This window comes from Calidris pugnax, unplaced genomic scaffold, assembly GCF_001431845.1.
Source record: "Calidris pugnax isolate Ruff unplaced genomic scaffold, ASM143184v1 scaffold5, whole genome shotgun sequence".
Classification (NCBI taxonomy): Eukaryota; Metazoa; Chordata; class Aves; order Charadriiformes; family Scolopacidae; genus Calidris; species Calidris pugnax.
In genome coordinates, this window is record NW_015090814.1 from 3,083,335 (window position 1) to 3,109,487 (window position 26,153).

Below are 26,153 nucleotides of genomic sequence, written 5' to 3' on the forward strand. Positions count from 1 at the left end.
CCCTTTGGAACTTCCCTATATCAGAAGCCTTGAGCGTTCATTTAATTACTCAAACCAGTACAAAGCAGCCAAACTCAAGTCCCAGTTACTTAAAGCAGAATTTGAAGTAAAATGAATGTGTGATACCCCCAATCCCAAAATTAATAACCCCACATATCATTATCTTCTTGTGCCTTCTTTCCCAACTATTCCACGTTCTTCACTGCAACTTGGAAAAAATCCAGATGATGGAAATTATTTTTTTTTAGGACTACAGACCTCAAACATCCTGTGCTAATAGCTCCTTTCTTCCTGAAGTGACTGTAAGCTTAATTGCTAAGAGCATCATATATAAAGAAGGAGCAGCTTGGGAAGTCAGGAATTCAGGTCACAAACTAGGGGAGAATCGGGTTAAAACCAGCTGATTCAGAAAGTTTAAGTGGGCAACCAGTTTGGCCTGCCACCTGCTGGTGTTTTTACATGCTTTGGTGAGACACTGGCAGAGGTTGCCCAGAGCAGCTGTGGCTGCCCCATCCCTGGAGGGGTTCAAGGCCAGGCTGGATGGGGCTTGGAGCAACCTGGTCTGGTGGGAGGTGTCCCTGCCCAGGGCAGGGGGTTGGAACTCTATGATCTTGAAGGTCCCTTCCAACCCAAACCCTTCTATGGTTCTATGAGTCTAAATAACCAGGCATCACCTTCTTTCTTCTGAACGCTCTAAAAAGGCAGGTGTGAAGTTCAACACACTTTGTTCTGTCTGGTTTTGAGATTACAAAGATGCAGACAACGTATCCCAAGAGACACCAGTATCTTTCTTTGTTAGATTTGTGAAAAAAAATAACCCAGTGATGGCCAAATCTTCATGTCCTTTAACTTCTGTCTTGTAAAATTCCCCTTACTTCTGCCGTTACTTCGGATTCCTCCTCAGCCTGCACCAGAGAGATCAGAGGAGACAGATGAGATCTTCATGTCAGAACCTCACTGAAGCCCCTGGTGCTTCTGTCATCATTAACGCTTCCCAACAAATTAATAACCCCTGCCACCAAAAGCTGCGGATGAGAAAAAACCCAAAGTCCGTATCTATTGTGAGGGTATCAACTGATGTGATTGAAATCCCCCTTTATTTCTTTTCCCAGTATAATCCCTGCCACCAAAAGCTGTGGATGAGAAAAACCCAAAGTCCCTATCTATTGTGAGGGTATCAACAGATGCGATTGAAATCCCCCTTTATTTCTTTTCCCAGCACCACAGCAAGGACAGACTAACCTGAAGTGACACCATCTGACACCCTGGGGTATGATACACACTCACACTATAAAACTGACCAGCTTTTTCCACACACTACAATTTTTGGCCACAGAAGTTTGTATCAAATACCGATAATTTTCAAGTTCCAAAGAAATGAACAGAGAAACAAGAAACAAAATCTTAGCAGCAATCAAAGCAATTCCTCATATAAATGAAATCAGATAAGACTCAGTCTTTTATTCCAAAACATTTTACTCCAAACTGTGTAACTGTTACACCCAACTTTGCTGGCCGTGTAGTGAGTGATTCCTGTGACAGTCTAAGGCATTAACTCTCCAAGAAAGGAAGATCTCACTGCTCCAAACCTCTTTTTGAATGAAAGTATTAGTCTATTACATGGATCATTTCACAGCTGGCTCTGATTTATCTTGGGTTTGATGCAGCAATTAATTCTGCTCAGAATTAAGAGAACAGAAGGATTCAGTCAGTCCTTTCTGCGGTCTCTGGTTACAGTGAGATTGAAGAGGTAAGATTCAAAAACATATTTGAATGACTTTAAAACCTCACTGTTGTTTTTTTTTTTTTTTCCCTAGCAAAGGAAAACATTTGAATGACTTTAAAACCTCACTGTTGGTTGTTTTTTTTTCCTAGCAAAGGAAAACGTATTGTTTACAGCCACAATATGTATCAATTATCATTTAGTGACTCTAAATAAGCAGGTCGACATATTAATTGGTTCCCCTCAGAGCTGTGTCAGTGGGGATAAGCTGCTTTGCACAGTACACTGAGGTAAAAAATCGTAAGAGAAACAAGAGCCCTTCAGATCCCTTATTTTTGGTCAGTTACCCTCTGAACGACAGCCACAAACTTTCCCATTTAACAGGTGACGTGGCTGAATCCTCCTCCTGACAAATCAATGGGCACAGCTGGAACGCTGACTCCATTCTTTGCCTAATTTTTTCTCTTTCTGCCCCAATCACAGAACCTGGGGATTGTGTTGCTTTTACAGCTGTAGCACGGGCAGTTCTGTGCACTGCTTTATACCTGCGTGTATAAGGAAGTGATATGGTATTAAATTAACTTACACCTTGCACTGGTTTTAACGTGACATTTAAAAAAAAACAGGAATTTTTCATCAGTTCCTGATCTCAAGTCGAAATGTGCGCAGGCAGTGGTTACAAAGCTGGTGTATCTATATGTATATCCTCATGATGGTCAGAGCAGTACCTGGGGCAGGGTTTCATGCACTCATCCCTTATTTTTTTTTCCTTTTGCTACTTCTAACACACCAGAAGCTCCAACAATACAACAGATTGCTCTGAAAATATCCAAAATATTAACCTCAAATGAGTTTTTCATTTCCCATGCAGGCACCTGTTTTAAAAAACCTGAAACCGCAGCGTTATTTCTTTACTTTGTTAATTGGCTTCGTACTTTGTGTGCATCAAAGGGATTTTTATCCCTTTTTGTCCCTGTTTTGTAAATTAGTTACACAATTAAAAACGCGCAGTGCTCATGCAGCAGCCTAAAAACGTTATGAAGTTTGGAGTTTTTATCTCAACAGTAGCCTGTGAAAGTACTGACAACAAAGATCTAAGGATAAAAAAATAAACACCGCACAACGCGCGTCTGGTTTATTTATCTGATAACTGCAACAGTGAAGACGGAACAGCTGAAAAATAGATATGCAAAGATTGGAGTTTGCTTTCTGTTTATTTTACCATTCTCAGGCAGAACTTCACTCCTGATACAGTCTTGATGCAGCCATTTAGAGGATGCAACTCACTCTGAAGGCACTGAAGAGCCCTCCATAGACATGCCTTCTGCTGAATATGTTACTGACCTACAGTTGGCCTTGATGATCTTAAGGGTCTTTGCCGACCTAAATGACTCTAAATATTCACGTATTTTATGCAGAAGGTTTCAAACAGTCTGGGCTTCAAAGTTCCTGCATTACACCCTGCAAGCCCAGATCTTCTATAGTGATCTTATAGTGATCTTCTCAGGGCATCTCATCAACACCTATAAATATTTAAAGGGTGGGTGTCAGGAGGATGGGGCCAGTCTCTTTTCAGTGGTGCCCAGTGACAGGACAAGGCAAGGACACAAGCTGGAACAAAGGAAGTTCCACCTAAACATGAGGAGGAACTTCTTTCCTGTGAGGGTGGCAGAGCCCTGGAAGAGGCTGCCCAGAGAGGTGGTGGAGTCTCCTTCTCTGGAGACATTCAAACCCACCTGGACCTGTTCCTGTTGGCTGAATGACCTGTTGCCAAATAGACATTACTCTGTATAGATTTCAGACCACACAAATCACCTCTACTAGGCTGAATGACCTGTTGTCAAATAGACATTACTCTGTGTAGATTTCAGACCACACAAATCACCTCTACTATGGAATTCCAGCGGTAACAAGATTAGAATAAGTCTCAAGATCAGTGATTACACACGAAATTGTAACGAACAGCAACCTTCATAAATGCCTGTCATCTGACTGTAGTTTATTCCAACCTTTATGTGAATCAGAGTAAAATCTTCTAGACTAACAGCAGAAAAAAACCATATCAAAATCCCTCAAATTGTTTAATTTGAGAATATAAATTAATGCAAATATAAATGAATACAAATATAAGAGAGAGAGATATCGAGGTGCTGGAGCGAGTGCAGAGGAGGGCAACGAAACTAGTGAGGGGCCTAGAAGACAAATCATATGAAGAGCGGCTGAAGGAGCTGGGGCTGTTTAGTATGAGGAAGAGGAGGCTGAGGGGAGACCTCATCACTCTCTACAACTACTTGAAAGGACACTGTAGAGAGGTTGGTGCTGGTCTCTTCTCACAGGTAATTAACAATAGAACGAGAGGGAACGGCTTCAAGCTCCAACAGGGTAGGTTTAGACTTCTCTGGAGACATTCCAACCCACCTGGACACGTTCCTGTAGGCTGAATGACCTGTTGTCAAATAGACATTACTCTGTGTAGATTTCAGACCACACAAATCACCTCTACTCAAGGCATTTATAAATATTTAATAAAATAAGTACAACGTTGATAAGAGCACCTGTGGAAGAGCTGAGAAGAGTGAGAACTACCATTGTTAGAATCATAGAATGGTTTGGGTTGGAAGGGACCTCAAAGATCATCCAGTTCCAACCCCCTGCCCTGGGCAGGGACACCTCCCACCAGACCAGGTTGCTCCAAGCCCCATCCAGCCTGGCCTTGAACCCCTCCAGGGATGGGGCAGCCACAGCTTCTCTGGGCAACCTCTTCCAGTGTCTCACCACCCTCATAGTAAAAAATTTAACAGCAAGTTCCTTCCATGTGAAGTAGAACTTGAGCTATACAAGATGTGTGTGATGGCAAAGAAAGTGGCTTATGACTCCTTGGCTCCTAATATAATAATAAGTGCTATAATAACTATAAATATACTATAACACTATATATATAGTAAAATAAAAATAAATAAATTGTAACATATAAAATATATATTGTAAAAATATAATATAATATAACATATAAATATACTATAACTGTAAATAACTCTAATAAGTGCACTTATTAAATGCTGACTATCTCATATAAAGTTAATACTACATTGCCAATTAAATAGCCCAAAAGGTGACTTTCCCACCAAATTCTGACTTGTGAACCTCCTCCAATATTTAATTCCACGACCGAGGGCCCGTGGGCAGAAAGTGCTGGTCGTCGTTGAAGTTTACAACATCAACATTTCAACAGCTTCTCTACCCAGGGAAAATTAATAATCGTGTATCCCACTGGAAGGTATTAGGTATCTTTAAAATAGTTAAGTGATTTGTTTTCTTTTAATTACTTCCTGTCAATATCCATAATTCTCTCTAAATATTCAAAACGAACTTAAAATCCAATATAAAATTGCTATTGTTTTCATATCATTAAAAAAAAAGAAAGATTAATGACATATTTCAGTAATCTAGCAATAACTGGCTTTTTTCATTGTTCAAGCTGTGTGTAATCCTCAGTGGATCTCAGATGTAGGTTAAAAAGGTATTTAATGCCTGTTTTTCAGTTGCCAAGGTCAAACATCACCTAGCATGTACAGGGAAAGAGGAAACATCTGTTGGAATAATTTATTTGACTAACACAGAGGGCAGGATTAAAATTCGCTGATTGCTTTGCTCCGATACTGAATTTCAATTAAACAATCCAGGTATTTGTTCAGGTTGATAAAATTTCCTCGCTTTCCACGTGGGCACGTTTATGCACATACCCAATTAGTGCGTCTGGCGAGGGAATACTGGGTTGGGTCGTTATTTCATACCTGAATATACTCTGAGAATGAATATTTCTGTATTTTGAGGTGGGTTCTTTTTCCAGAACAAACCCCCCAAACATTTTAAAGAATTCCCAAACCTCTAACTAATTCCCAAGACTCTTTGGTTTCCGTGGAATTCCACCGGTAATAAGATCAGAATAAGTCTCAAGATCAGTGATTACACACGAAATTGTAACAAACAGCAACTTTCATAAATGCCTGTCATCTGACTGTAGTTTATTCCAACCTTTGTGTGAATCAGAGTAAAATCTTCTAGACTAACAGCAGAAAAAAAACATATCAAAATCCCTCAAATTGTTTAATTTGAGAATATAAATTAATGCAAATTTAAATGAATACAAATATAGACATTTTATTCCAATCAAGTATGGAAAATGGAGTCTTTGCCTTTCTAGGGTCAAAGGGGATTTCATCAGGGAAAATTTTTGTCAAGCAAAGAAGCTCTACAAGGGGACAGCCTTTTACCATGGTGGTGTAGCACCTGAATGCTTGACTTCAAAGGAGACAGTGGAAGTTCTTACACCAAGGAAAATAAGGGGGGTGTAGCCACGGGGGGTCGGTCTCTTCTCCCAAGGAACAGGCCATGGGGCAAAAGGAAATGGCCTCAAGTTGCACCAGGGGAGGTTCAGATTGGAGATAAGGAACAATTTTTACACTGAAAGGGTTATTAAGCCTTGGAATGGGCTGCCCAGGGCAGTGGTGGAGGCACCATCCCTGGAGGGATTTGAAAGGCAGGCAGACATGGTGCTGAGGGACATGGGTTAGTGGTGGGTTTGTCAGTGTTGGGTTGATGGTTGGACCAGATGATCTTAAAGGTCCCTTCCAACCTGGGCAATTCTGTGATTTTACAACAGAATTGAAGGAAACAAATGCAAGTTTGTACGGCCTGAATATTGGGCTGTGCCCCTCTAAATTTCTCTGGCAAATAAACACACAGTAGTACAATTTTGTGACAACTTGTGCATTGCTCCCACAGTTCTTGTTTTTAAACTTCCCCACTTCTGCTGCAGGAAAAAAAAATCAAGAACGGGTACATATATGACAAGTTCAAAATACAGTGACTGTCATATGAAGAAAAAAAAAAGATACTTTGGAAGAGAGCAGCTCTGTGATTTGCAATTCTTCTTCCCTTCTCAAGGGAGAGGCAGCTATTTTTAATCAGAACAAATAATCAGGAGGAACAAAACTGATGGAACAGAAAGTGGTAAGTTGTCAAGAATAAAGATAGTATTAAATGTTGCTCAGTTAAATTTGCAAACATACTAATAAATTCTGATTTGAATGTAAAACAAAGCACCACATTTAGTAATTTTGTTACCAAAGAATACCTGTGTCAGTTGAATTTATTTATTCGTTTTATCTACAGCATTGCATCAATGATGCCTTTTTTGTTAGCCGGTACAGCTGCTAAATAACAAACCAGTCAGGTTAAAAGCAGATTTTGGTTTCCACAAACAGCTGCACTGGAGTTGACAAGGCTGCTTAGGTAAGGAATACATACACTGAACTCTGAAATGTTTAAATTCATTTAATATCTAAATGCCTGTGAGGCACACGTCACATTTTCTTGTGACTGTCTCAGTGGTCTTGAGCTGATGCTACAGGAAGATGCCAATCGAGTATATGACACACTGGAATGTATCTATTAGAAATAAGCTATAATGATGAAAAGTGATTGTTTCTCCAAGAAACAATTTCTTCCAAGAATTAACTTTGATGCTATTTTACCTTTGTGGAAGATTACAATCAAATGCATAAGCCAGCAATGCATAACACTGGAGTAAAATCATTACTATTAGCTTGTCTACTGATTTATAACCAGAAACCTGCCTTTCCTTATCCTTATCCTTATCCTGCCTTTCAAAGAAATAAAGACAACAAATATAACAGGGCTAAAAAAACCTGAAATGATTTCAGATTAAATTCTGCCTTCATGTACTCTTTTTCTGACTCATTCAGTAAGAGCTGTACAAGCAATAACCAAGAGAATTGAGAGCAGGATGGCTGAGGAACGTACCTGAGTTTTCACCCGACTTATTTTTTATCCAGGATTCTTGGCAGAGGTTTTCTTTTAAGTTTGTGCATCTCAGACAAAGCTACAAAATTGGGTTTTTCTTTCAGAGCTGGATTATAGTGAACGGGAGGCACAGGACAAGGTGTTTCAAAGTCAGCTACAGAAAACAAAGAAAAAAGGATTAATTCAATATCCCAAGTCAAACCAGATATTCAGTATGATATATATATATATGAGATATATATATATTTTAATATTCAGTATGATTGATCACAGGCTCCGATATATCTTGTTATAGTAAACAGTGGAATAAGTCTTAGGGTAAAATGCCTCTAATTTGACAACTGAGAATGGAAAAAGAAATTGTATGAAATTACGGAAAGTGCTGCAAACACTGATGAAGGTGAATATTAAAGCGTATTAATATAAATTCAGGTATTGTTATAAATTTAAATACATAGCACCTCCTTGTGTGGGGAGTTATTCAGAAGGGAGAGCATTGCTGCCATTCACAGGTGGCTGCCAAGCACTGGGCAGATGGCAGCGTCCTTTGGGCTGAGGGCTTCTCCCTTCACATCTTCAAAAATAACTGATTTCCACGAGATTTCATGAATCAATAATCTCTAAAGAACGTGCTCTCTCCCCTAAATTACACAGCGCAGTTTACCTTCTGAAAACAACCACATACCTGCCACCAATTTCATATTAGAAATGTGGCCATTCAATCCATTTTGAGTAATGTGAAGTCTCAGGTTTGTTTCCAAGCCCAGCAGGATGGCAGGACGTGCTGTTGGGTCATTTATGTTTTACTCCACAGCCAGTTCCATGGCAACAACAACCCCTGCCCCACCCTTCTTTAAAAATCTCAAAGCCTATTTCAGGTTTTGCTTGGGTTTCAAAACTCATTTGTTTCCCCTCTTCAAGAACGTGTTGCCTTTTCTTTTAGGTTTAAAGATTTTTTTCCCCTCCAAGAGTTTTTATTTATTTCCAAGTTGAGAACTTTTGCTTTTGTGAGACACACATTTTGGGAAGGCTTTTAAAAGGACTGGCATTTTACACAGATAGAATCTGTATAAATATATTTATATATGAATAAACCCTCAACAAATTATTGCTTGTTATTACTCATTATCAATAAGTAACAACAAATAGATTTTAAAAGTCTGATGTATTTATTAATATTTATTCTAGAATGCGCAACAGTTTTGGGGGTTTTACCATAATATTTGTAAAAAAAAGAATATTTACAGATATTCAAAATGTTACTACTTCCCATAATTCTGGGAGATTGGGATGGGAGGAAAAAAAACCACCACATGAACTAGTGCTAAAATTAAATTTTATATTGGAAAAGCCCAATTTCTGCTCTTGTGCTTCGGTCTTACCATGAGTAAAAATCTCATTCCTAGTGTATTTACTGTTAGCTGCTATTTTACTGTCTCTATAATATTTCAAATAATCATGAGGTAATTGATTAGCTTGCTTACATAATTGTAGATAGACTGTATGTTCATTTGTCATTCTTTCTTTGGTTTTTTTCCTGGCGGCTTTGGAGGCTTTCCAGCTCAATAGGAACCGTCTCTCCATTTCTTTAATCTCTTTCCCATCAAGGGATTCTGTCAAAGAGAAAAGAACAGTTTCTGTGATGCCCAAAGTTAAGGAAAGGGTGCAGAAAGCTGTATGTAGTGTATACTGGACTATATTTGCTCTCTTTGAATCTTTTCTTTTTTTCCTTTTAGTCTTTTGGCAAAAAAATACCAATACACCTTGATATTCATATTTTAATTAGCCACAAAAGTGAATTGACACGTCGTCATAGAATTATAGAATCACAGAATGGTTTATGTATACTGGACTATATCATAGAATTATAGAATCATAGAATGGTTTGTGTTGGAAGGGACCTTAAAGACCATCAGTTCCACCCTCCTGCCCTGGGCAGGGACACCTCCCACCAGACCAGGTTGCTCCAAGCCCCATCCAGCCTGGCCTTCAAGCCCTCCAGGGATGGTGCAGCCACAGCTTCTCTGGGCAACCTCTTCCAGTGTCTCACCACCCTCACAGCAAAGAATTTCTTCCTGAGATCTCATCTAAATCTCCCCTCTTCCAGTTTAGAAATTCAGGATAAGAGAGAACCTGCATGGCTTAGCAATCAAGGAATCCTACTGATCATGGAGACAGACAAACAGACAGACAGACCCTGTAAGATTAACTTTACTCTCTTTGATGCCATCAAATACTGACAATTGTCCTAAGACCCTGTTATTTTCATTGGGCAGGTAGGATTTTTCTTTCTTTTAATGGCCAAAAATTTTTACTCTCAGAAAAAAAGAAAAACAGATTTTGTAATACCTGCTTTTGAGATAATTGCCACCTTTATCCAAAAAAGTAAAAAATGAGCAGCTTTTTTTTTTTTTCACTTGTTTCTACAGTATGAATTTTTGCATACGGAAGACTAAGTTGCTTCCTGTTAATGGTAAAATTATCCCAAAATAAGAACGTAAACTGCATCACGGTACAGTTAAGATTTACAAATACATTCATAGTGTAAGTGCAAACTGCCTTCATCAGTTATGAAATCTAATGATTAATCCTACTAATAGCAAAAGCTGAGCAATAGAGTTTGTACACTTGATTACATAAACAGTTTTAGCTATGTTACCTGTAGATAGATTAAATATCCATAATTTGACATATGTGTTTACCTACATAGTGAAAGTCAAGAATGATTAACAGATCAGTTATTTTCTAAACCAGTGAGGGCTATGGGTGGGTTTGGGGGCTGTTTCTTACCCAGAGTCCATGACTGCACTACAATCCTGTCCCTGTACTTGGGTTTGTGGCACACGGGGTTTCCTGCAAGATCCAGTCTCCGAAGCTTTGTCCATTTGTTTAATGCAACCTCCAGGTCCTGCAGTTGATACAAGAAGAGAACATTGTGCTTATGGTTTGTTGGTTTTTTTCCCTGCAGAGTAAAATTCAATAGCAACCCGATTTGTTCAGCCAGGCCCAAATCCTGCACACAGAAATAGCTTCAGTGAGACTATTCATGGATTAATGTGTACGTTAAGAATGTGCATTTTCAAACAGAGCTTTGTGTGGCTTTCCCTGACTATATCATGATGGTGCAGAGGAAATGGTGATAGAGTTGGAAAACTCTGCATTTTTAAGAACACAGTTATGCCAGCTATGGAAAATTACCATTACAATCCAAATAACAAGAACTTAAAGCTGAGGAATTACCAGCCAAAATAATGTCCTTGATACATGACGTCTGTCCCCATGGTCTCACAGAGCCCTCAGAGTATCAGTGACTGATTTTGAAAAAATTGTGGAAGAATAAATACTTTACAGAGAAAGAACAGGCTTTAAAAAAAAAAAAAAAGTGTAAAATCATGCAAACCACAGTAGAACTGTCTTTCTTTTGATATATATGTAAAACTGTATTTTACTGGGAGAAATAGTAATCCCCCCCCTACATAGCTGTGGGTGGTCAGTTATAGTATTGGCCCAAATAGTGAAATTTTTGAAATATACCTTTCTCCATCTGTGTTTCTGTCTAACCAAGGGCAGTATGACCTGAATACAACTTCTTCTGTCTTTTAAATACAATAAATTCAAGTTAAAAGGCTGCAAAGCTTAACAGATTGGTCCTTTCTGCTCAGATGCCCTACTTTCCAAAACACTTTCCTTTGGAAATGTCACTTAACTGTCATTCTTGATAGGGCTGCCTTCTATGTGTGAAAAGCTTAAGCAGGGATTCAAAACAATCTATAGGAATATAAGAGGGGAGGGAATTTATGTTCTACATGTCTAGAATTTTGTAGCTTGATGCCAATAAAGAAGGATCTAACAACAGAGGTATCCCTCAGCTCCTTCCAATTTAGAAAATCACCTGGGCAACGCGAGCAAGGAGAATTCTGGTTTTGCAGACTCTACTCCCTTGGTAGAAAATCCTCCTGGGGATATTCTATGGGCTACAGAATGCATGTTTACAAAAATCACATGGAAGAGGAACTGGTAGCACAGCCTCACGCTTCCAAACAATATCATTTTTTGTCTATCGATGATGACGGTGATCTATTGTTATCCAGGGATGATAATGCCTCTTCAGAAAAACAGAGAGCAGAAGTCTGGTTCTGTGAGGAGCAAGACTGACAAAACAATGCAAGAAACTCTGGGGACCAGTCCAGGTGAAGAAATGTTGATAAATCTCGTAATGTTACACAGCAAAGCTTTATCAGCACGAATGAGAACAGCAATGTGATAACAACCCCCCGGTTTAGGTGCCAATACTTCATCACAGACCCAACAATTTAGGGGGAAATATATTTTAGGCTTGGCTTATTAAAAAAGAAATAGCATTTAGCCAGGGTATTTATTTATTCCTACCTGAGCATTCAGATACTGTCACTGAAATCTATAACGTGGTCTAGATTTCACTAGAAAGAATTTTTTTTCAAGCGATAGCTTTGCAACACAAAATTGTCTATTACTGAACTAAAATGTATACAGTTTAACTTTGATGGATGTATACAAAGAGTCCTGTAGGTTTTTGTTAGCTGTTCCTCACTTGATAAATGACCCAGAACATGCTTACTCCAGTGTATGTTTATCTAAGAGCACACTAATCCTGTGCTGAAATATGATTACCCTTTGGATACGCTCTACTTGTTCATTGCCTTCCTGTCTCTAATAAAGTGCTTTCACTTCCCAGCCTTTCAATAAGCTGGACTAGAGGGACCAGACACTCTTCTGGGCAGTCTCCGTTTGATAAATGATCATGTCATGCTATCACTTTGAGGTCTGCTCCAAAATACTGACGAGCAAATTATATTCCATGGGGTGGGGGGCAGAGGGGGAAGGGCAAGTGCCTTAGTAGGCAGCTGGAGGGCTGGCAATAATGTTCTTACCAATTAACGATGGCCATCTAAGAATTGGTATTTGACCAGTATGCTCCGGTTTTTATCGGAAACGTCTAGTCCCACTGCCCTAACTACCTCTACAGACAGCAATTTGTCACCATTTTGACTACCTGTCATAATCTATTTGAGAAAATCTATAATTTTTCTCTTGTTCCTGACTCGATTCTGAAACGAACGAATTCATCTTTTGTGATATCCTCTTGTCATAATCAATAGCGGGCAGAGGTTGAATAAATTAAAGACTTGGGAAATACAGATTTTTATGGGTGTTTCTAGCTGTCTTTTCTCTACCTATCCAAATACTCACACGAGTCAAAAACTTTCCCAAACTAATGTAATTAATAATGTAAAGAGAAATAGTTGTTTGCTTAAATTTTTTTTTTAAATAGGTATGGTGTTTTTAAAAAATTCTATTAATATTCCATCCCAAATCCACTGCAGCCTAGAAGACCTTGAGAACTTGACTAAAGTAAACCAGAAGCTCGGTAGGATAAATAAATGAAGCAGCAAAGAAAGAAAAGCCAATTCTACTGAAATCACTTCTGGTTTTGGTAAGTGACCTAAGACATACTTTTTACGCGTGGCAGCCAGTCATAGTAAGTTGTTTTGCATGAATTGAGAAAAATTAACTTAATTTTGTTCTGTCTACTGTTCAGACTGCATTATATAAACTTCAGCCATGTGAAACAAGGTCGCACGCCTTGACGTCCGTTAATTATGCTAACGATGGCCTGAATTAGCCAGAACCTTAAGTGTTTGAATTTACTAGCCCTAATTTTCAACTATGCAGTGCTGAAAAGCCAGGCGGTCTGGGTTTTCATAATAATGTGAAAAAACTGAGATAAATGTTTAGATATAAAATAATCATACTAATTATACACAAGTGAGAGAAGTCTACATGAGAAGATTGTATTTCATGCATTTCTTACGCCGTTCACATTTCCCTCTCTCGCAAAGATTATTTCATGCATTTCTTGTGCCGTTCACATTTCCCTCTCTCGCAAAGATTCCATATTATTCCTGAAGGAAGGGGAAATCAGGGGACACACAGCTTTTGGCATGAAGAAGAGGTAGATGTCAGAATTTTGAAAACAGAGGGGCAAGAGGCAGGAGAATGGAGGCAGCTTGTGTGGGAATGAAAGAGCCTTTGCTGGGTGTGACGAGTTCAGGCAGCAGAAGCAATTAAGTGTATATACTACAGTTATATATCCTCTGAAATCTTGTCAGCTGTTATGGTTGTAGAATAATGTAAGCTGTAGAATCATGAAATTTAGGGTTCCAAAAATCAAAACTTCCCTCAACTATTTTTTTTTTTAAACAGTTACTGGATGTAACTGTCCTCCTGCTAGGTGTTCACTGTAAGGTAAAGCCTCTTAAATAGTGTTAAAACTGACATTATAAATATACTTTGCATGGGCTACTGCTTTTTCAAAAGTTTGTTGTTGTTTTGGTTTTTTTTAAAATTTAAATAATAATTTGCATGTGTGACAAATAAAGCCAGCTACAATGTAATCCCTAAAACACAGTAACTGTAGGTGGGAAGCTGGACACCCAGCTGTATTACACTACACGTTACACACATTCAATGTGGTCATTAATTTTCCAGGTCTGCAAAGATATGAACAGAAGTAGCCTCTCTGCTCCCTATTTTCCAAACTTGGAGACTTCAGAAAACACACAGAACAGTCACTTTCAAAATTTACTGGGGCTTGATCCAAGTGTAACTGATACCAGCAGCAGCAGCAAACTCAGAATTCTGCTCACCGCAGAATTTTTCAAAAGCTGTGAGCATATAACATAAAAATCTGCATGGATATTTGATTTGGGTGAATATAAACTCTGGTGTATCTTTCTGACGATGAAATAATGCAATTTAATAATGATTCAATAATAGATACACTGTTACTGCATAATGCATTCTTTTTGTCCTCTCCTTATTCTGATTCAGAAGACACTGTTCTTTCCTCTGAGATGCTGAAAATGCTGTCTCTGAACTGGCATCTCATTCTTAAAAATAATTGGCTCTTTGGCTAAGACAATCTTCTTTTAAAAGATCATCACAACTGAAGTCAAAAAAAGACAATTAAAGAAATCACCGTAATATTTTTTATTTAGAAAAAAAAATCCTTTTCAAAAGGGAAACTTTGGAGAGACTACCTATTTAAAAAAGCTTACTGTTATTTTGATGTAACCAACACATTCAATATGGTTTTAATTACCCAGCAAAAGCTTACATGAATTCTATTTCAATATGAATTCAAGCACAACTGCCAGCCAGAAACACAGCTTGAAATACAATACATTAATAATCCTCTTGTAAAAAAGAAATGCATCATTCAACATTTCTTAATATTCAAATGTAAAAAAGAGTCCAAATAAAGTATATTGACCTAGATCAGTGATAGGGTATGCACACAAAATACTGAAATCTCCTTATTAGTAAACAGAACTGCCAAATTTAGTGTAAAAGACACTAAATGTTCTAATAAATAATAAGAATAGTTATTTTAATAATTGTAAACCAATGAAAGTTAACTTTTCTAAGGAAATAGAATGTATATGAAAACCAGTAATGACTTTATTTTAATCAAGGCATTTTCTTGGTGATTTGGGTCACAATTTAAGACAATTCATTTTAGTATTCATTAATAAAAATGTAAATTTCCAAAAAAGCAGAACACAAATGCCTATGGTTAATATTAAATGAAAACAGCATTTATTATGTCATTTATAAAGTTTGTTTCATGCCTCCGCTGTGCAATGAGTCAGCACAGTTCAACATAAATTTAATATTCGGTTACTAACATGACAATAAAATTAGTTTTTTAACTGCTCTCTATGTCAAGAAGTAGAAGACACTATTAACTTATAAAAATAATGAGAAGTGACAAGGCCAATACTCCTGCTCCTTTTTGAGAAGATAAGCTAGAAATTGTAAGTCTAGAACATTCTGTTTGAACCACATTCACTGCTGCAAAAGGAAGAGCAAAAACACTTTCATTTAATTTGTTTTAGCTGCTACTGTGGAAGTTTATGAAGACATGTCTTTCCTTAGCAGAAATTTATGGAAGAAATTCAATGTATAGTTTCATGACAAATACTTTTTACGTTACTCCAGCAACAATAGTCCAAAAGTAATTTTGATATTGGAACGGCTGCAAAATCAGCTAAGTGATCTGATATCCAAGAAGTGGCTTTTATTTACATTAAAATAGAGAACTAAAACTTGTGACACGGCAAAATATTACAAATTAATTAACAAACAATGGCCATGTCACCTTTGCAGATTAAGCCACTGACAGTCGCTCTGATGGCCAAAACATACAAACTACCTCCACATTTTGGATTCTTTATATTATAGCTATAAGTTCCATGCATTTACTGCTCAGTTGACAGCTACAGGCACAATTGCCACTGCACGATGGATTAATGGACATTTGGACATCCTAGAGAAATGGTTCTCCATTTTCAATCTCAACAAGATATTTGGATGAGAGAAGACAGCACGTTTGGAAAGTCAGAGGTTCAGTAACTGCAGGACTAGAATTTATTTTTACTCATTTAATTAGAGATAAAGATGAACTCGACTAATTTCTTAGCACTCAAACTAAATAGAGCAAATATTTATTTTAATACCTTCATGTGTTGAAGTTGATTGTCAACTGCTCTAAGATAAGAAAGATTTTCCAAAACTTCCAGTCCTTCTAATTCATCGATGTTGTTATTGCTGATATTCAACACAGACAAAGATTTCTGGAGGAAGAAAAGCAGAAAAAGAAAATTATTTTTTTCATGCCATGCATGAGTCAAGTTGTAAATTCTTGCAGAAAATTCTCTTGAAAAAAGAAAAAGCATATGAAGCAGAAACATGCAAATACAGCTACCACATACCTCAGGCGCTGTTTTATGTTGGCTTTCCCTCTTGTCCTAAAATACTGTTTCTTTTGGTTTTGAAGTCAAACAAAAGTTAGGTTATTTCTCAATTATTTCAGGAGTTCTTAGCAAATACAGAATTTTTGTTTTTCTCTAAAAACATTTAAATTCTTTAGAGTTCTGCTCTAAAGTGCTACTAACTCTACATTTGAAGTACAAAACAGAGACAGAAAGTGGCTGCCTTTTCCAAGGTTACATCTGAACTGCACAGAGGTGAGATCCCTATCTGATGCCCACGTAGTCTTGTTTAACAGCTCAACTGTGCTGGTTTTCTTTCAGGCTTGATCCTACAAAGCTCTCGGTACCCATATCGAGAGATACACACATATTCCTTGTCCCTTCTTTGGAACACTGGTGGGTCCCATAGTGCACTTTGCCTTTTGTAACAGACAATTATTGAAGAGATTTTTGCATCCCAGTTAAAAAGTAAATGTGTTTCAGGTGTTTATCTCAGGAAATAATGATGTTTCATGTAAAAGGAACAAGAAGTCTATACTCTAGAAGGTGAAAAAAAGGCACCTAATCCAGTAAATTTAGATTTCTACCAGATATGGAATTTACCATTAGTTAGAAAATGTCTATTTCAGCAGCGTACAAGAGAAATGTGGCCCCCTTCTAAAATCTGAGCAAGAGCTCCATTGCAGGCAGAAATTACCAGTATCATCCTCTTTTATCTCTGACATCATTAAGAGCCAGAAACAGATGAAATCAGAACTGATGTCTTAAGCAGGGACAATAGAAAGTTTCTACGTGTAGCTTCCACTAAGATGCTACATGGTCAAGAATGCAAAGTGTTTCTTAAAAAACAAAACAAAACAAAACCCCACAACAACAAAAGACTTATTAGTAAATAAAGTATTTTTTAACCACTTCAACACTACATTTGGTGTTTACTGAGAGATTAACCTGCTGAAAGAAAACTTCAAAAGCTGACTTTCCTGAAATCTTGACATACCCCAACATAGAAAAATTGCAGAACTAAAACTGAATGCTTTTGATTGTTTCACTCTTAATGCCCAGAAAAAAAAGTTATTTGCACCTTTTGCCATTGCATTTTCTAGAGAAATAAAGGAGGCAGTAAATAAACTAATGTAACAATCAAATTAGAGAAGTATCAACAAACTAGTTCACTGCAAACTAAGTAGGCTATGATGACTGTGATAAATTCCTACCCTTTTTTTGGTTTATTCACATTTTATCTATATGAGGCTTCCACACATTTCTTTACTTCCTCTCTCCCTTTATTCTCATTTCCATTGCCATCCTTTGCAAAAAAAAACCAAAATAAAAGAACTAGTCTGCTGGGCTCCTTGTTTATTGGAGAATTGGGTTGGGAGTCCCTTGGTAGAATTTGAAAGAAAGATACAAAAAGGAAAACACAAGTGCTAATAACTTCTCTGATCTACTCATTGATGGCTCACTGAAGTTCTCAGCATGTACTTACTGCCAGGGACCGAAGAGATCTTGGGTCAAAGAGAAGCTTTTCGCCCAGAGGGAGGTGCTGACTTTCAATATGTAGCTCCCTTATTCCTTCTAATTTATCCAAACCCTCTACTACAGCGATGCAGTTGCCCCCCAGATACCTGCAGAACAGAACACAAAATAGATTTAAGATCCTTTGAAAGCAAAAGCTACCACAAGGCCTCAATATATTTAAAATTTAAGTATTTTAAGTATTATTGAGCAATACTTGGAAATTATAACAGAAAAAGTCCATAACCTAGCATGCAAGTAGGACATAGAGCTAACAGATCCAAGGGTTTTTTAGGGGTTTTTATATATTGCTACTATTATTATTAAATGGCTGAAAAAGGAAAATAATTCAAATGAAAACAAATATGTTAAGATGATATGCCATCATTTTACATTATAACGCTGTTAAAAAACCATAAGCAATTACTTTTATTTGAAAAGCAACATTTAAGAGCTGAAAAGCCATTTCTGGCTACATAATTTTAAAAATTTTTAGTCTAATAATCATTCTTTTACTATTGAAATAAATATATGACTTTCAACTTACAGTTTTTCAAGGTTTTTCAGCGATGAGAGATTTTCTATACATGTAATACAGTTGTTCTGAAGGTAAAGGTGTGTTATATTCAAAGCAAAGTCCAAGTTCTGGATTTGACTGATTTGGTTATCATATAAATACAGAACTCTAAGATTTTTACACAAAGAGAGGTCACCCTGAAATAAAAAATAACAAATTAATGCTACCCAGAGTTCACTCACTGCTTGCTGCTGGAGGCTGTCTGGCTGTTGGTTTTACATTTAAGTTCTGCTCCATGCTTTATTCATTTTCATCTTTAACAAACACTTTTAACAATTATTTTTCCTAGAAAAACTGATTGTCAGTAATCACCTCCTGTAATCATGTCCTGTAATCATCATTACTGCTCTGCCATACAGAAGCTGAGGACTACGGTCATTATCAGCAGATACATCACATCCTGTGTGACTTAGAATCATAGAATTGTTTTGGTTGGAGAAGACCATTAAGACCATCATGTCCAATTTTTGACGTAGCACTGCCAAGTTACCAGTAAACCATGTCCCTCAGCACCACATCTACATGGCTTTTAGACAACTCCAGGGATGGTGATTCAACCACTTCCCTGGGCAGCCTGTTCCAAGGCTTGACAACCCTTTCCGTGAAGAAATTTTTCCTGATATCCAACCTAAACCTCCTTTTGAGGTTGAACTTGAGGCTCTTTCCTCTTGTCCCATCTCCCGTTCCTTGGGAGAGGAGACCGACCCCCCCTGGCTACACCCTCCTTTCAGGGAGTTGGAGAGAGCGAGAAGGTCTCCCCTCAGCCTCCTTTTCTCCAGGCTGAACACCCCCAGCTCCCTCAGCCTCTCCTCACGAGACTTGTGCTCCAGACCCCTCAACAGCTCCGTTGCCCTTCTCTGGACCTGCTCCAGCACCTCAATGTCCTTCTTGTTGTGAGGGGCCCAAAACTGGACACAGTATTTGAGGTGGGGCCTCACCAGTGCCAAGTATAAAGGGACAATCACTGCCCTAGTCCTGCTGGCCACACTGTTCCTGATACAGGCCAGGATGCTCTTGGCCACCTGGGCACACTGCTGGCTCATGTTCAGCCGACAGTCGACCAACACCACCAGGTCCTTTTCCATGGGGCAGCTCCAGCCACTCTGCCCCCAGCCTGTAGCGCTGCAAGGGGTTGGTGTGACCCAAGTGCAGGATCCAGCACTTGGCCTTGTTGAACCTCATCCCATTGGCCTTGGCCATCGATCCAGCCTGTCCAGATCCCTCTGCAAAGCCTTCCTGCCCTCCAGCAGATCAACACTCCCACCCAACTCGGTGCTGTCTGTGATCTTACTGAGGGTGCACTCGATCCCCTTGTCCAGATCATTGATAAAGATGTTAAAGAGAAACAGCCCCAAGCCTGAGCCCTGGGGGACACCAGTAGTGACCAGCCACCAACTGGATTTAACTCCATTCACCACAACTCTTAATTCCCTTCCCTGCCTTCATGAGGTGGATTTCTGAAAAGCTCAATTGTTAGCATCATTGTCTCCATCAAACTTCAGTGATGTAACGGAAACCAGTTCTTGCCAAAGGAATACTGATTTATAAAAAAACTTGCACTTCAATGTATTTTAATACACTTCCAAGTCTCAGTTCTGCTCAAATGTCAAGTTTCTTTGAAGATATTCCTCTTAAACAACTCAAAGATCACATGTTCTTCTAAGAGTTTCTGTAAAACTTCCCTGTGGCACCCTGAAGAACTGGTCCTCGTCAAATGGACTGATCAAATTAGTAACTTGCTGTGCACATTCCTAGGAGTGGGCTGAATAAACCCATTTGCCTGCTTGGATCCCTTCATATAAAACAAGCTATTTCATATTCTTGACTGAAATCACACTTTTAAAGCAGAAATCCACCACCACACACAACAATTCAATTGTTTAGGGTTCAGCAATTTCAAAACGTGCTCAGTATCTTGAGGGGATTTGAATTAACTCAGGACTTACTGAAACCTGTATAAATTTCCTATTATTAAACTCAAAGGAAGGGGGACAGGGTTAAGTTTGCAGGTTTAGTCTTTGAAAAGGAAAAGGTCATGGATTATTTTTTAAATTAATAAGCCCCAGGGAGCAATTTGAAAAAAATATATGTAGATTTTAACCTGACTAATTTGAAAAAGCCACTACACCAGTCCAAATTTGTTAACCTCACTTGGCTTGTATCCTGTTCCTGAACTCCCCTTTCCTTTCTCAGACTTCCTCCAAAATCTAAGGAATAAATCACAGCTAGATTGAAAAGATTGTGCTGCGAGTTAACAACTCTTTGTAAGATTCCCAAGACTAGAAAACATGGCATTAACGAGATTAAAGTAAGTGTTGCATTTAATAGCATGTAATATCATTACTATTTCCTTTAAAAAAATATTTTGATCTGCAAAATTACTCATTCCTTGCATTTTCTTCTGTTCCACAGTTTACATTTTTATGAAGGTAACCATCAATAAATACAAGAATTTAAATAAAAATACCCCAAACTGTTGCTGAAAATATGAACTTTGTTTGTTAACCTCAGACCTAAAGTCTCCAAGAATATTATAGCTAAATTTCAACAGGGCTAGAACACGCCTGTCAAAGCCCAACATCTGATTCAGTGGCAACAGACTGATTATATTCTATAGGAAAAGTGTCAGGTCTAAATGATTAATTTGAAATATCCTCTTTCTTAAATGTTTAAAGAGGTAAGCAAGTGGAGTTACCATTTCCATTCTGGGGACTTCCCAAAAGCTCCTTTACAATGTAGCAACTTTATGAAAGAATCAAAATAGCAAATTGTTTTGATTTTTTTTTTTTTTAGAGCTGCAGATTTCTGCGATTTCTATAGTTCTGTGAAATAGTGCAAAAAATACTTCAATTTAACACTTAGCTCATCTCTTTTGTGTAATTGCTTACAGGGATTTCCTATTTTAATTAATTAATGGAAAAAATAGTTAGTGTCCTGATAATATCCTCTTTGTCTGCTTTGTAAGATTCCCAAGACTAGAAAACATGGCATTAACGAGATTAAAGTAAGTGTTGCATTTAATAGCATGTAATATCATTACTATTTCCTTTAAAAAAATATTTTGATCTGCAAAATTACTCATTCCTTGCATTTTCTTCTGTTCCACAGTTTACATTTTTATGAAGGTAACCATCAATAAATACAAGTATTTAAATAAAAATACCCCAAACTGTTGCTGAAAATATGAACTTTCTTTGTTAACCTCAGACCTAAAGTCTCCAAGAATATTATAGCTAAATTTCAACAGGGCTAGAACACGCCTGTCAAAGCCCAACATCTGATTCAGTGGCAACAGACTGATTATATTCTATAGGAAAAGTGTCAGGTCTAAATGATTAATTTGAAATAGCCTCTTTCTTAAATGCCTAAAGATGTAAGCAAGTGGAGTTACCATTTCCATTCTGGGGACTTCCCAAAAGCTCCTTTACAATGTAGCAACTGTATGAAAGAATCAAAATAGCAAATTGTTTCTTTTTTTTCTTTTTTTTTTTTTTTTAGAGCTGCAGATTTCTGTGATTTCTATAGTTCTGTGAAATAGTGCAAAAAATACTTCAATTTAACACTTAGCTCATCTCTTTTGTGTAATTGCTTACAGGGATTTCCTATTTTAATTAATTAATGGAAAAAATAGTTAGTGTCCTGATAATATCCTCTTTGTCTGCTACAGATGATATATATATTTTTACAGTTTCAGGTAAGTAAAATACTTCAACCAGATTTTTGCCACATAAAGAAAAAATCCTCAGGTTGATAATAAGAAATGCTGCAGACTGTTGGAGTTACAGTCACCTGCTTTGATGTTTCATATGAAAAGTTACAGCTGAAGGATTATTTTCACATTTCAAATGCACAACGTGTTCAAAATCCATTTGAACACTTTTACACACAAGCAGCGTTCCACACAATAACAGCAGTGGATGCTGACATGTCTTTCTAAACAGACGTACTATTAAGGCTTAATTGCACCTCAATAAAAATGTTAAAACAGAATATAGCTCTTATAAAATAGAAACCTGGCTTTGCTTGTCTCCCCAATGATAAGCAGCTCTTCATTAACAGCAACTACAAAACACTTGAGTAGCCAGGTTAAAAGGAATAAAGAAAAATAAATCTTACAATTGCATCTATATTTTTGTCTGATAAATTGAGATGAGTTATTTTTCGCAGGTACTGTCCAGAGTCCTCTTCATTGCGATTCTTGTGACCGACGCTTTTAGCAACTAGTTCCAGTGTTAGTCGAACCATAATTCTGTAATGGGCCAAACTGCTTCACTGCTTCTTTTAATAAGGTATTCTGCATGCTCTTGTAAGCAGTTTTATAAAATGCCTTAAAGACAAAAAGGAAAATGTTATACTACTCATACCCAAGATCTTCAACAAAGCTTACGTGTACACTTCAAATTTGTTATTTCCCCACAAATTCCCTCTTTGCCCACAGTGACACATTTCTGTATAGCCTTTGCTGCTTATACAAGCCTACTCCTTTCTTACTGTCATTTTTTCAAACTTTTAAGGTGTTAAATAACATCTAAAATACATTATTACCTTTGATTTGTTGTTTCAGCATGCTTAACAAAACCGTATCCCAGTCTTCATCTTTTTCCATCTAGAAATATAAGCACAACTGTCCACAGCAGAAGCAATTCTCACACATAACTAACTAATTAACGGCAGCTCATAACCTAATTAATAGTTAGAAAATACATCCCTCCCTACAGCGGGTCTGACAGGCTGTGAGGAGTGGTATAAAGCATCAGTACCCTTTTGTCATGCACACACCTGCATGTGCATTTGTTATGGGCAGTAAAAAAGTGAGGATTTTTTCACACTGAGGCACACTCCAGAGGCTTTCACAACAACACCAACCTTCTCCAAAAAATAACTCTGGCCGTTGTTCCAAGTGAGCTTATAAATGGGGGGATGGAGGGGAGGGAAGAAGGCAAGATGCGTATTTTGCATTGGGTGCGTAAATGGTCTGGGGATAAAAATACCCTAACAACTCAGAATAAAAAGGTTGCTTTTTAGTCAGTACATAACACAATGTAAAATACGTATTCTAGAATCATAAAATTGTTTAGGTTGGAAGGGACCTTTAAGATCGTCTAGTCCAGCCATCAACCTAACTGATAAAAAACCGTCACTAATCATGTCTCTAAGCTCTATGTCAACCCGTCTTTTGAACACCTCCAGGGATGGTGACTCCACCACTGCCCTGGGCAGCCCATTCCAAAGCTTAATAACCCTTTCTGTGTAAAAATTGTTCCTAATCTCCAGCCTGAACCTCCCCTGGTGCAACTTGAGGCCGTTTCCTCCTGTCCCATGGCAATACCCCCCCAGCAGTGTATCGTAACAACTGAGAAGGCAAAAAGCCTCCCAGTACTAAAGGTCATGCAGGCACATAAACCACGGTATGGCGAATCCTCCTCACAGTGTTACATTTGTCAGAAACTGAGGGAAAACAAAGATTGAAACCATGAGGGCAGCAGAAACACCCTCACTCACTGAGCAAGGCTGGAGCTCGGGAGCTGTCCCTCAGGTGGGGTCTGAAGAAGGAGAAAGAAGGAAAAGCTGAGAGGGGGGTGAAGGAAAGCTGAAAGGACATCGGTTTGGTTTTCTTTTTACTGAGAATCATAAAATGGTTTGTGTTGGTCCTTTCTTACTGTCATTTTTTCAAACTTTTAAGGTGTTAAATAACATCTAAAATACATTATTACCTTTGATTTGTTGTTTCAGCATGCTTAACAAAACCGTATCCCAGTCTTCATCTTTTTCCATCTAGAAATATAAGCACAACTGTCCACAGCAGAAGCAATTCTCACACATAACTAACTAATTAACGGCAGCTCATAACCTAATTAATAGTTAGAAAATACATCCCTCCCTACAGCGGGTCTGACAGGCTGTGAGAAGTGGTATAAAGCATCAGTACCCTTTTGTCATGCACACACCTGCATGTGCATTTGTTATGGGCAGTAAAAAAGTGAGGATTTTTTCACACTGAGGCACACTCCAGAGGCTTTCACAACAACACCAACCTTCTCCAAAAAATAACTCTGGCCGTTGTTCCAAGTGAGCTTATAAATGGGGGAATGGAGGGGAGGGAAGAAGGCAAGATGCGTATTTTGCATTGGGTGCGTAAATGGTCTGGGGATAAAAATACCCTAACAACTCAGAATAAAAAGGTTGCTTTTTAGTCAGTACATAACACAATGTAAAATACGTATTCTAGAATCATAAAATTGTTTAGGTTGGAAGGGACCTTTAAGATTAGTCTGTACATAACACAATGTAAGTTATGTATTCTAGAATCATAGAATTGTTTAGGTTGGAAGGAACCTTTAAGATAGTCTAGTCCAGCCATCAACCTAACTCTGATAAAAAACCATCACTAATCATGTCTCTAAGCTCTACGTCAACCCGTCTTTTGAACACCTCCAGGGATGGTGCCTCAGCCACTTCCCTGGGCAGCCCATTCCAAGGCTTAATAACCCTTTCTGTGTAAAAATTGTTCCTAATCTCCAACCTGAACCTCCCCTGGTGCAACTTGAGGCTGCGTGGCAATACCCCCCCATTAGTGTATCGTAACAACTGAGGAGAAGGCAAAAAGCCTCCCAGTACTAAAGGTCGTGCAGGCACATAAACCACGGTACAGCGAATCCTCCTCACAGTGCTACATTTGTCAGAAACTGAGGGAAAGCAAAGCTTGAAGCCACGAGGGCAGCAGAAACTCCCTCACTCACTGAGCAAGGCTGGAGCTCGGGAGCTGTCCCTCAGGTGGGGTTTGAAGAAGGAGAAAGAAGGAAAAGCTGAGAGGGGGATGAAGGAAAGCTGAAAGGACATTGTTTTGGGTTTCTTTTTACTGAGAATCACAGAATGGTTTGGGTTGGAAGGGACCTTCAAGATCATTGAGTTCCAACCCCCTGCTCTGGGCAGGGACACCTCCCACCAGACCAGGTTGCTCCAAGCCCCATCCAGCCTGGCCTTGAACCCCTCCAGGGATGGGGCAGCCACAGCTTCTCTGGGCAGCGTGTTCCTTTCTTGGTTTGGTTTTTTTTTGGGTTTTTTTTGTTTTTTTTTTTTTTGTTGTTTTGTTTTTGTTTTTGTTTTTGTTTTTTTTTGTGGTTGGACTCGGTGATCTCAACCCCCTGCTCTGGGCAGGGACACCTCCCACCAGACCAGGTTGCTCCAAGCCCCATCCAGCCTGGCCTTGAACCCCTCCAGGGATGGGGCAGCCACAGCTTCTCTGGGCAGTGTGTTTCTTTCTTCCTTTTTTATTTTTTTTTTTTAAAAAGCACTTTTCCGACCCCTTTCTTAGACCTTCTGCCAAATCAAGCAGTGACAGCAGAGGAAGACCCGGGCCGGCACCGCGGGGGCTCTGTGGGACCTCTCCCGACCCCCCAGCTCCTACAGCCATCCCACCCCACCCTGTCGCCACAGTCCCCTGTCGTCGCCCATCGTCCCCCCCCCTCCCCGTACAGCAGAAGGCCTGACACCGACAGAGCCCAACCCTCACCCAGCACAACGGCTGGGAAGGCTGCTCCGGTAGCGGGCCAGGCGGGGAGGGGGTGCAGGACCCGTCCCCAAGGTCTGTCCTAGAAGGAATGTGTCCCCCCCGGCCCGCCCCGGCCCCGCTCTCCCCTCACCTCCCGGCTCAGCGCGCGCCTGAGGCACGGCGGGCACAGGGCAGGCGCGAGCGCCG

The 26,153-nt window shown here is 38.8% G+C and overlaps 1 protein-coding gene across 2 annotated transcripts; it reads right to left on the reverse strand.

The window, feature by feature from the left end:
- On the reverse strand, positions 1–26,153 carry PPP1R42 (protein phosphatase 1 regulatory subunit 42). 2 transcript variants are annotated; one of them, XM_014939644.1, is made up of 9 exons: positions 26,098–26,153; positions 22,571–22,781; positions 18,425–18,591; positions 17,849–17,987; positions 16,108–16,224; positions 10,340–10,457; positions 9,034–9,162; positions 7,550–7,703; positions 1–905 (listed from the first exon to the last, which is right to left on the reverse strand). In XM_014939644.1, the coding sequence occupies exons 2-8, from the start codon at positions 22,697–22,699 to the stop codon at positions 7,567–7,569; spliced, it is 936 nt and encodes a 311-aa protein (XP_014795130.1). In that variant the 5' UTR covers positions 22,700–22,781; positions 26,098–26,153; the 3' UTR covers positions 1–905; positions 7,550–7,566. The 2 variants fall into 2 exon arrangements, with proteins under 2 accessions (XP_014795130.1, XP_014795131.1); XM_014939645.1 differs by lacking the exon at positions 26,098–26,153 and adding an exon at positions 25,968–26,057.